The sequence below is a fragment of the Vicugna pacos genome, chromosome 26 (genome assembly GCF_048564905.1).
Source record: "Vicugna pacos chromosome 26, VicPac4, whole genome shotgun sequence".
Taxonomy (NCBI): Eukaryota; Metazoa; Chordata; class Mammalia; order Artiodactyla; family Camelidae; genus Vicugna; species Vicugna pacos.
In genome coordinates this window covers 11,569,239-11,581,477 of record NC_133012.1, presented here as the reverse complement: position 1 = coordinate 11,581,477, position 12,239 = coordinate 11,569,239, and the positions used below count along the sequence as shown (strand labels likewise).

Genomic DNA, 12,239 nt, shown 5'->3' with positions numbered 1-12,239 from the left:
GGTACCATTACATGTTGGTATGGGCTTTCCAGGGCATGTACAATGAAAATAACTTTTCTGAAATTGTTTCAGTTTATCTTCATATCTATTTTTGCTTAAAGTAAGATTCGATGTAAAATAACCTGTATTTTCAAAGCCACATTGTACTTTGCTGTCTTAAACCTCATGCCATCTGCAAAGTCCATAAAACTTCCTTGCTTGGAGAATACCGTGGGTGTCTGATAAGATTCTAGTTCATGCTAATAATGTCTGTGTAGAAGGCCATCTTAAAAAATCAACTTTTCATTGGGGCATAGTTTATATTAATTTTCCCAGTGCAAATAGTATGTAGCTAATGAGATTCTAGAAAAGGGCTCAAAATGAATATTTCTTTATATTGTAGGTTCTCCTTTCATTAATGCCATTATTCATAAAGGGTTTGATGAGCGACATGCGTACATAGGAGGAATGTTTGGTGCCGGGATTTATTTTGCAGAAAACTCCTCTAAAAGCAACCAGTATGTTTATGGAATTGGTGGAGGAACAGGCTGCCCCACACACAAAGATCGGTCATGTTACATATGTCACAGGTGAGCATCTTGCCTTTTGTGTAATGGTTGCTGTCCTCAGGTCATGACCTAGGTGAGTTTCTCAGGCTCTGCAGAAGTCACAGGTTAGCCTCAGGCTTACTCCTAATGGGTCATACTGTTAGGGGGTCAGATAGGAATAGCTCATCAGACCCTGCCCTAATAGGAGTAATGACAGCAGAGCTGACAGCAGTGGTGGGGAAAGCCAGCTGCCAGCCCGTCACAGATTACAGCGAAGCTCCCTCCACCTCCACTTTCTCCCTGGGCTCTACTCGCCTTGCTTCGAATTCAGAACAAAGTTGAGAATTATTTCTGTAGCACAAAGTACCTCTAGCTCTAACCACATTTGAACTAAAACACAAAACTATAAACAAGCAGAATTGTTAATTTGCTTCTGATATTGCTAGTTATGATTTAAGGCAGGGTATATAATTAGCCTTGTGAAGTCCAACTTCAGAATATTAACTATGAAATTAAATAGTAAACAAATGAGTAAATACAAAAGAATTGTGCTTTACAAAGTTTGCAGTTTTTCACACTTCTCTTTAAGTTAACCAGATGCATTATGATTGCAAAGTCACATTAATAAGATACCTTATAATTCACTTGAAACCTCAAAAAGATCCGTAACCTTGAAATTCATTATAGTTGTTGACCTTAAAACTTACCTCTCAGTTATGTTATGAAAAAAACTAGCCATCAGCAGTCCGAGGACAGATGCCCTATATCCAGAAGAAAACTTCATCCTCTTAAGGTCACTGGGGTTAAAAGCACATAAAAATTCCCAGCAGTATATAACATGCAGAAATTTCCTTTATTGCTTCAAACCAAACTCCTAAATAAGCAATAAAAGTGAATCTACATGAGGATTACCAGTTGCTCATAAAAATTAAGACACATCTTGTCCAGGGTTTCCTAGCAAACAGAACCTGAAGCGGAGGTATATGTACTAGCACTTCCTTGGCAAGTACAGCCTCAAGGAAGCAGGAGTGACAGCACAGAAAGGAGGTAGAGAGAGAGGCCGAGCAAAGAGGAGCTGCCTCAGTGCCGCTGGTTGCTCAGTCCGTGGGACGTGGGCTCACACAGTCTGAACTACTGTGTCTCAGAGCAGTACATCTTGGGAGGGGAGAGGTGGATTTCCCTGCTGGCTCCTGTCTCGCACTGCTCAGCATTTACCCCGAAGGGCATCGGTATCCCGCCCTGGGGCTGCTGCATCTGCAAGCCCTGAGCCAGTACAGGCCCATGCGCCAGCTAGGCGGGGCCCGCATCTTCCCCCGTCTCCACAGCCGCGGGGAGCCCTGGGGCAGGAAGCAGACGGCAGGAAGCGAGAGCCTGTGAGGTCCAGCTTTGTGTGACCGACTGGACACTGGGAGTAGCCGTGCCAGTGGGCCTGGCTGGCTGAGTGGGCAGAGGCCCGTGACACCACAGTGCTGCACGATGTGAAAACAGAGCTCAAAAAGCTTCCTTCTAATGCAGAGCAAAACCTTTTCCTCTAGGAACTACAAGAAAATACAGCTGATGCCAAGCCAGCATCCCAGAGGGTCAGCAGTAGCAAGCATCACACTGAAAAAGCCAGCCAGGCAGGACCCAGTTACACTGGGCCTGGCACAATGTTGACTCAAAATCTCTGATTAGTCATAGTGCAAAGATCATACTCCATTGCTGAAAACAAGCTGTCTGATCGAATAACTGTTTAAGATTAAAGGTTAAAATGTTTACTGAAATGTTAAAATGTTTATTAAGGGTTTACAAACTTTTATTTTAAAGGGCCACATAGTAAATATGGTAGGCTTTGCAGTTGTATGATCCCTGTCGCACTGACCCGGCTCTGCCCTTGGAGTGCAGGAGCCACAGACAACGTATAAATGAGCGTGTGGCTGTGTTCCAGTGAAGTTTTATTTATAAAAACAGGTGGCAGACTAGATTTGGCCCATAGTTTGCCAACCTTTAGTTTATATAATACACTTTCTTCCCAAATCAATCTTTCTTTTTACCTATCAGTATTTAACAACTGCCCAATTCATGCTTCACTCAGGTAGGATAACTTTCAGTCATGCATTTAAGTTTTTAACCCACTTCCACTATTTCTCTCATTTGAGTCTTTACTTCTTCATAATGAGTAAACTCAATGTTAATTTCAGGTGCTGCAGCCATCTGCTTACTTTCTTCACTTTCTTCCTATCCATCCTCACCCCTCCTTCCAGAACTGTTTTCACTAGTGTTTGTCTTTTTCCACTAGTCAGAACTTGCCAGATGTTTTCTGTGACTGATTTCTAAACCACACCAAAACCACTCTAAACTTACACTTTAAGTATTGAGCCTGCTAATATCAAATCTCATCCCATTCCTACTCACAAAACCCAAAGTGACGTTTAAAGTAGCTCGCCTTGTGTCAGCTATTTTAAAAAGCAGATAAACCTACCTGTCACATCATTCTGGGATTTAAAACCTCCACCAAAGCATTGCTTTCCTTTTTTCTTTTTCCAGACAAATGCTTTTCTGTAGAGTGACCCTTGGCAAGTCCTTTCTGCAGTTCAGCACCATGAAAATGGCTCACGCTCCCCCAGGCCATCACTCCGTCATTGGGAGACCGAGTGTGAATGGGCTGGCGTATGCTGAGTATGTCATCTACAGAGGAGAGCAGGTATGGTACTGGTCACATCGCTGATCAGAAAAACCTGTATAACACGATGTTTGTCACAGTCTTATCATAGTGAAAAATGTAAACCTAAATATTCAACAAAAAGAATGATTAAATGAATGTTAATATATTCATGTGCCTGTGATTTTAAACATTTACTTGGTATATGCGAAACACAGCATCAGCCAAACCATAAGAGCAGTTATCTCCGGGGATTGAGATCACAGATGATTTCAGTCTTACCTACTAGACACTTGTCGAGGTTTTCTAAATTACTGGTGGGAAATAGCATTTCTTTCATATTTGGGTGGAAAGAAACAAGGGATATAAATAATAGGTTTACTGATCATTCAACCATTTCCCAAGTAATTTGACTTGATAACTTGTTTAGTTTCCTGCTAACAAAACTTGAAGAATGAGGTGGTCCAAATCTTGAAAGAAAAAAGTACCTTGAGAACTGAGCAGAAGTTGTTTGGTTTCGGGGAGCTCACCTGTGCTTCCGGAGCCAGCGCCCGCGCACGTGGGCGGCGGTACCCGTGGTGCCCGCTGCCTGAGCCCTTTCCCATGCGCGCTTTCTCCTGATTTACGGTGGAGTGTTCCTTTGCTAACTCTTACTTCATTCCCCTTAGTTATACCTTAAAACATCCAAAGAAAAGAGTATGAGTAATAATGGTTCCTTACGTGAATGGGAACAATTTTAAGTTTTCAGAGCATACTTACACTTCTTTGTCTTTTTATCCTTGTTGAGACCTCTTCACATGGAATTAGTCTTTAATGAATGATAATAGTAACCTTAATGGTAATAACTAACACAAACTAGATTCTTACCACGCCAAACCTATTCTAAGATCTTTGTATTTAATGCTCACAGAAATCTTGGTATTATTACTGTTCCCATTTATAGATGAGGAAAGTGGAGGCACCAGACATAAACAGTTTCTACCTCTTAAGATCCTAGGTCTAAAATTATAAAGAAATAATTCAATAAATTTATCACATGTTTATTTCTGCATTTTAAGTATTAAACAAACAGCCCTCCTTTTATCCTTCATTCTTTTTATTATCATTCTCTGTATCTATATGCAGTTAATTTGTAGGTCATTATTCAACAATTATTTGGCAGCCCCAAAACACTTACCTCACCAGAGAACACTATTTTCAGCCAGAGACCAGGCTGAAATTCTGAGTCTAGTGTTACCATGCTGTTATAGTTAGGGTTGAAGAATCCCTGTGTAGTACACGTGGCTTCCACTCCCCACCCCCTTCCAGTTGTCTGTGTGGCGATTGTCAGTTCAGGTTTGTGACACTTCCTAGTCAGGCTTCCTCTTCCTGCTCCTGTTGAGAAGTGCTCTTCCCACTCCAGGCACGGAGCTTGGGTTTCACATACCACAAGAAGTGACAAAAAAGGAGGAGAGAATAGAGCGGGCAGAGTTGCTTCCCCTAAGCTATTCTCTTTCCTGTAAAGGTTGCCTTTAACTGGTCAACTTTTTAAAGTTACCTCCAAACTGTTGCCTCTAAGTTATCAGTGACCCAGCACACCTCGCCCTTCCTCCTCCTAGCTCAGTGGGTTACATCATCTAGGATTAATCTGAATTCAGTCAATTATTCTCTCATTTAACGAACTTTTATTGAAACATGCTTTGTGACAGCACTCTGCCAGGTAAGGTGAGAAAGATTTTCTCTTGCCTTAGTTTTCCTGTCTATGGCATGTGGCTCTCTAATGAGGGATAAATGTAATGTAAGCAATTAACACTATTCAAAGTAGAAATAATATAACAGTTCTAGAATTACAGGATTTGTGCATGTTTATATACGGACATGGAGGTGGACCTCCTCAGTGTCAAGGTACCTGTGACTTGGCTGGGAGCCTCAGAGGGCTGTGCAGACTTCAGTCACAGCTCCTGAGGCGCTCACGTTAAGTGGGGCTTTAGTATCTTACCGGCCAGAATGGTGACGTGTTTTTCTTCTGGTCGTCTCCAGGCGTACCCAGAGTATCTCATCACGTACCAGATCATGAAGCCAGAAGCGCCCTCACAGACCGCAACAGCCGCAGAGCAGAAGACCTAGTGACTGCCCAGTGGTAGAGACCAGATCAGAGTTAATCCTGGGACTGGATTACAGTGGATTGTTTTCAACAAAATCAATATTCTATAAATCCCTGACAGCCTAGAAATAAGCTGTTTGTCTTTATGAAGCATTGCTATAGTGATGGATCTAGTATGAGTAACTGACACGTACTCAACTGCTACTGTTCCCTTTGCGGAAATGTTTACAGGGGCGGCCTCTGACCATATCTCAGGCTCATTCTCTTTGCAGTTACCATTTCTACAACAGGATCGCTTTGATCGAGACTTGGAAAAGGAAAAAATGTAACACTTTTACCAAATGTTCACAATTCACACACTACATTTGCTGTGATACATATGGCATGTGTGTACAATAACTATACACGCTCAACAGTTGCATTTCTAGTTTTTTGAACATGCATCATTCACTTTTTTTTTTTTTTTTTTTTTTTTTTTGGTGGTGGTGGTTGCTTTCTTTGAAAATGAGCCAGAGCCTTCTTGAGAATATTTTGCACAAAGTCATACTGACTAAAATCGCTAGCAATGTAACCCAAGCTTCTGGCTGAGCAAGATTTAGTTTCCTTTTTTTTCTTCACGGATTTATTTTGTATCTGTGCTTCTTATCAGCGTAAACTGAGCTGGAAGAACGCTTCGTTTTAGTTTCCTTTTATTGATTGGCCAGTCTTAAAGGGACAGGCACAAACATCAGCTGGATTCAGGAGCTCCAGGGTTCAGAGCAGTCGGAGCCGGGGAGAACCACTGGCCCTCTCCAGCCCAGGCCTGCTTTCAAGGAGTCCGGGTTGGTGCTGGAGGTCTAGGAAGAGCCCCGCTGGGGAGAGGTTTGAGTGATGCTGTTGTGACACTGAGAGGGGAATCCACCAGGGAGGCCTACGAATTCAGGAGAAGCAACATTAAGATGTGAGGGGCATGTGGTTCTCTTAAGACCGCAGCAGAGAAGGACTACGAGGACTCAAGGGAAACTTCCCCTCACTTGATCCGTACCACCAGAGTTGTCACACCCCCCCCCACTCCAAATTAACTGCCTTACTTCCAAATTCAGTGGAATTATTATATGTCATTAGAGTCACACAAATATTGCTTTATGGTTTCTAGTTCAAATCCTGCTAGAAATGCATAAATGCAGGAACTTTTTCGTTGACTCCAGATTTGGGGTTTGAGTGAGGTGCTTCAGATAGTTTATTTCGGTCCCTGCACAACCTGCACTAAAGATTGAACATTTTTCTTTTCTTCAGACTTCATAATAGACAAGAACAAAAACTGAAACCAGAGTTCTTTCAGTTATTTTTTTGAATGAAGCTGGAGAAATAGCCATGCGGTTTCTTTGTGAATCACTACTTTGTTTTACTAGTTTTACTCAACATTCGTCAAGTGCACGTTGACACTTGTAAAACATTATCACAGTCCCTGCACTTGTCTTTTACCTTAGCTGCATATTGAAATGATACATTAACTTCTCTGCTTTGACGTCTGTGCACCTACTCAGCTTGGAAGCAAAAGTAACAAACGTGGTGGAAAAAGGAAAAGCAGTGTGACGCTAACTTGCTTGTTCAACTTAAAGTCCTGAAAACGAATTTGTTTTTTAGTGCAGGCTGGTTAAGCTGTGACTTCATTTTCTCCTAAAGAAAAATAAAATGGTTACATGCAAAGATTTTAGAATACGCTCTTAAAAATACATATTTTGCTTTCTTTTGGGCTTGAGTCCAATGCTAGAACTAGGCCTTGAGAACTAGTTTTGAGTTTTATAGCTGAATCTTGCATGGGTCCTCAAAGTTAAATCAAGAATTAGCCTCAAGAATTGCTTCTATTGAAGTTTTAGTGACCCACGCTGGGTGTTCGTGTCTTGGCTGCTTGTTTAAATAGCACTAAAATTCCACATGAAGCTTCCAAGTTCAATGTTCATTAAGAAGGCTTTTTCCCTCTCTTCTTTTTTGCTGTGGGTAACAATGGGGTGAGGGAATTGACATCAGTGTAGTTTTCAGTAGCTGTGACAGTGTTTATTACTTGCCTCCCCTATTAGATATACTTTCAAATGGTGAACACAGCTGTGATTTTTTTTTTTTTTAGTTAAGTAAAAGGGTTAATACGGTATAAATATTGAAAGCTTTATATCTTCGTTAAAGCCACTACCTGACTATGGTTATACGTCATTTCCATCCTACTAACCAGGTTACTGGATGTGCCAGTTTTAAACTTCAGCCTTACACTTGAGAAGTTAAACTGTGGTTCAGTATTTAAACGGCCCCTGTTATGTATCCAATGTTCCATGTGCTGAGTAAAGGTACTGTGTGAGGGAGACATTTGCTGCGCTTCTCGTCTTGTAATGATTCAAATATATAGTTGTTCTTGACAGAATGTGTACATATTATTCATCTGCTCAAGAGACTGGGTTAAGTACATTTTTTCAAAACTTGAAAACCAAAGGTCATCATGAGTACATTCAAGTTAGCAAAAGTTGATTGCATTTGGAATTTCCACCTACAGCAGTGTGAAAAACCCTTTGGAGTATAAAAGCATGGCATTAAATTAGTCTGAAATCCATTGAATCCCTTGTATACACACTAGACAGAACACTCGCAAGCTGAGGACCTCAGTATGGCCTCCCCTGAAATGGCCCGTTTGCCAAACCTTAAAGAAAGAATCCAGAACCTCCACCTGCTCTACCACAGTTCCCACAGCAAAGGGCTTCCAGACCTGATGGTCCAGTTTACTAGGTGTTGGCCAGCTGGATACTTGATTCAGGCCTAAGTGCTCTGGACTAGACACTTACTCCTACTTGGCCTCCCTCCCTTTCCCCCAGATTGCGAGTCTAGAATTATAATTAGCTCCAACCATTACCTTTGAGCCCACTCGTTTTCCTTTCTTCATCTTGGGTCTTGCGCAACGGAACTAGACATCTCTGATTCCACATCACAACGTGAACTGGGTATCAGGCCTCATGTTCTCTGCTCAGAAGATTCTGCCACTTTTTAGCAAATGACAGCATGCAACCCAGTTTTAATTCTATGCAAAATAATAGCAGTACCACCAGGATTCTTCCTTACGTGTTCCTTCTTGGAATTCGGAATATCTAGCTCTTCAATAATATAAGTAGAGTAAACAATATTAGGATGTTTTTGTGAAAGAGCATCCTTGTGCTCGTTTGAGCTTGACGTTAGTGGCTATACTCATTTCCCTTTGCTCTCAAAATAGCAAAGTGCATTGATACATGCAGAGAAATGCCTGAATGTGGCAAATAAAGTAATACAGATTGTATCATAGCCTTGATACAAAAAATAAAATGTTGGTGTATGCTGGAAGACAGCATTAGAATCCAATAAGGTGTCCATGTTTTCTGTTTCAGTCCATCTCCCAGCTGCACCGACGTTACTGGCCATTGCTTGCTGTCTGTTTTAAACACGTGCACCCTCTGGGTTCCTGTGAATGCTTTCAAACAGAAATAGTGTGTGCTTTTAAGCACCTTCCCCCTAGTGTGTCCAGATCCATTGGTTTGATGATCTGTGATAAAACAGCCTTTTTTCTGTTTTTTTCTGTTGGGCAATTATCTTGCGTAGAGCTATAGATTTTAGTCATTAAGGCAGCTCTCAAAACTGAGATTAAATTTCTAACATTAAAACCCTTCTTAAAGACTGACGTTAAACTTGTTTGATATCAAATCAGTGACAAAAAGTAATTGTGAAGATAGTACTTCAGCTTTGGTTAGATACATCTAGCATGTGAAAAGGAAATGCATTAAAAAAAAAAAAAACCCTAAAAAGTGAAGCTTATTCAGATACCTTATGCGTTTGGAGACTAACAGACAATTAAATGTTTCTTAGGAAAGTCTTAACCAAGGCAGAAACTTTTCAGTCTTTTATATCCTAATAAACAGAACTATAATTCCATTTCTTAGTGTTTGAAAGGTGTCAGTGAGTTGGCTGTATCTCCATGTATTTCACACCTCGTAAGCTTATTTAGTGAGTATATTTCATAAGTAATGAATGCTCCCTTACATGCAAAGGAGCTGATATAGTCAATCCATTCCAATTTCTCCACATCCAGAATTACTCAGCTCCAAAGCTGCTAGTTTAGAGAAATGCTAGAAAGATTCCAAAACCTATTAAGTTTTGTGCATGTGAGGATACAGCGACAACTCATAAAGTGATACCATGTAGAATTTGAGTGTTGCACGAGCTGTTTTTTCATCATTTTAAAATATAAACCATGGTGATAAGTTAAAAGTAATAGGAAGCTAAAGACTTTATATACTCTCTAAGACCAAATATGCTCACGGTGTGACCGGTTTTAAACATCTGCCAGAGAGTTCTGCCTCCTTGAAATAACATTCACATGGTAGAGATGATTGCACTTGATTAGTCATTCTTTCCCATTTTCTTTTCTGCTTTACACTTCTGTATCTCCACACCCTCCCCACCACCTGTCTTTTGAAACAGATTTCTCATGCTCCAGAATCCAGAGTGCTTTGTTATTTTTCATCTGTCTGCCCTTTTCTGCAGGCAGCCCTGAAAACCCCTTGTTGATTCAGAGTGTTTGCTGAGAAATGCATGAACTCCAGTAGTGGGGTGTCCCTCACCCACGCCCAGGCCCCTCCCAAGGGTCAAGACAAAAAGGTAGAAAACCCAACAATACAGATTAGAAAGGAATCAAAATCTCTGAAGCTAATAGCCTGGACCTAGAAGATGACCTTGACTATATCACCATCGTATTCATTACACAAAATATGTGCACATAATACCTGCTTCCGCTTCCATTGTTCCAAGCTCATCCTGTCTTTGTGGTAGAAGTATTTGTCTTTGATACCTGCAAACTAAAAAGGTACGTTCATCAACGAGGTTTCTCAAAAACATTTACCAAGCCAGCTTTGAGGAAATCTGGAATGTTTCCTGGCAGCAACATTTGGAGTAGTAACTGTATTTTCTCATTGTGATGTTGGTTTGTGTACATAACCGATGTAGTGACTGGTTCATTACTGGTGTTTTTATCTGTGGTCTCTCTATGGCTCACCAGTGGCAGGGGGTTCCAATCCCTTCCCCGTTCTTTTGGCATTTGTCTATTTGTAGAATTGCCAGATAGAATACAACACACCCAGTTAAATCTGAATTTCAAATAATTTTTTTTTTGCTTAAATGTGGTTCATGTGTTATTTGGCATATCTTTACTGTAAAAAAAAAAGTATTCATCATTTATCTGAAATTCAAACGTAGCTGAACATCCTGGGGTTCTTTGCTTTGTTTTGTTTTATTTTACTAAATCTGGCAACTGTATCAAATTTGGTCATGGAAAATCACTTACAGCATGGAAATTCTTCTAGCCTTCAGTCTCTTTTAAGACCTTTTTTCCCTCACCCTCTACTTTACAGAAGAGGGCATCAGGGAACTCAACCTGCCTGCACGGTGGGTTTCTATTTAAGACATCTTCATGATTATACTTAACCTGTAATTGTGCTTTGGCTCAATGTCTAACTGACAGTACTTGTAATTGTTTAATATTCAATAAAAACATTTTTAAAGTATGCTATGTGTGCTTAGCAGTTAGCTCGGAAGTGTTTTCGTTTCCCTGTTTGTTCCTTTCAACGTGACCAACCTTAACCTGACTGACCTAAACCTGCCGGAACACAAAGAACAGCTCTCCCTCTGGTCTTCCCGGTGGGGCCTGGGTGAGGGGCCTTAGCCTCACCTCTTGGCCCACGAGGGAGTTACTGACGTACAGCAAGGGCGGGAGAAGCCCAGCGTCCTTTTGGAAATCTCTGCAACTGCAAGGAAGGGACACAGGCTTTGGAGGCCCACCCAACCCCCGCTCCCAGGCCAGCAAACTTTACTGTTAAGAGGCTCCGTCCTCCTACCATGGTAGCGGTGGGGGTGGGGGGTCTGGAACACCTCCCTCTTGAAATGGTCCTGCCTTGGTTACTGTGACTCAGGTTAGAGGCAGCACACCCTATTAATAGCACTTGTGAACCTTTATCATGGGGCACGGCTTGCTCACTATTTTATAGTCACAAGACAGTACAGTGGGCCTCCAAGCTGAAGAAGCACCTGGCATTATATAGGGAATAATAAAAGGTCATCTCTTCCCATTAAGTCGGGACCTGGCTTTCAGAATTGCTGTTGACCACCTACTCTGAAGACCTGGACCCAGAGAGAGTGCAAGTGGACGAAGGTGGCCTCACTCACCAACCTCCACCGTCCTAGTGCTCACAAAACATCTCTGCCGACAAGACAGTGTGGAGGTGAAGTGTGCATTTTGTTATTACGATACTTGGCGTACTTTACCTGGCCAAGGACAGATTTGAAAAGTAAGTCTAATTCATCCCTACTTTCATAATTCTGCTTACAAAGCAGGCGCCTGTGATACAAAGCATGCGTAGAAGATAACCGCGGACGCACACCCGCGGCGGTGTGACAGGGCTGGAGCCCCAGTCAGGAAGCCGGGGCCGCGCACCGTGAACTGCTTCACAACTTAGGAAATTATCTGGGGGCTCTGTGTCTCTACTCTTCTACTTACCAAGGGGGGATACTCTCTGCCAAATAATTATTTAATAGGAATATTTGGAAGATAATACAAGTCGCACGCTCTTAGGCTCCTAGGAGAAAATACAAGTGTAAGGATGAGAAATTGAGGTGACAGGTAGTCTGTCGGTGCAGCAAGTTTGCTGAAAAGACTGCAGAGGATGAAGACGCCCGCGGGCTCCGCCACGCCCTACCACCTGACCTACCACATGACCGTGGGAGGTCCTTCCCCTCCCAGTGCCTCAGTCAGCGCATCAATAATGACGAGTATCCTACTAGCACTACTGCTAGTTCACAGAGTTGCTGTGGAAGAAAACAGCATTTTCTGCTGGGCCGGAACCCAAGTACCACAGAGCGGACCTGGACCTCAAACACACACAGTGCGCAGCTGCCAAGGCCCACTCCGGTTAACCAGTTCTCCGAAGGCCAGGACTTAAGAACA

At 42.0% G+C, this 12,239-nt stretch overlaps 1 protein-coding gene across 2 annotated transcripts in view; it reads left to right on the top strand.

The window, feature by feature from the left end:
• TNKS (tankyrase) overlaps positions 1–10,803 on the top strand; it is a 156,970-nt gene extending 146,167 nt beyond the window's left edge. The window contains exons 25-27 of one of the 2 annotated variants that reach the window (XM_072950340.1): positions 476–569; positions 3,054–3,210; positions 5,188–10,803. In XM_072950340.1, the coding sequence (XP_072806441.1) occupies positions 476–569; positions 3,054–3,210; positions 5,188–5,274 (338 nt within the window). In that variant the 3' untranslated portion in view covers positions 5,275–10,803. Of the gene's footprint in view, positions 1–382; positions 570–3,053; positions 3,211–5,187 lie in introns of both variants that reach the window. The other variant, XM_006201153.4, reaches the window with a different exon arrangement.
• The last annotated feature ends 1,436 nt before the right edge of the window (positions 10,804–12,239 follow it).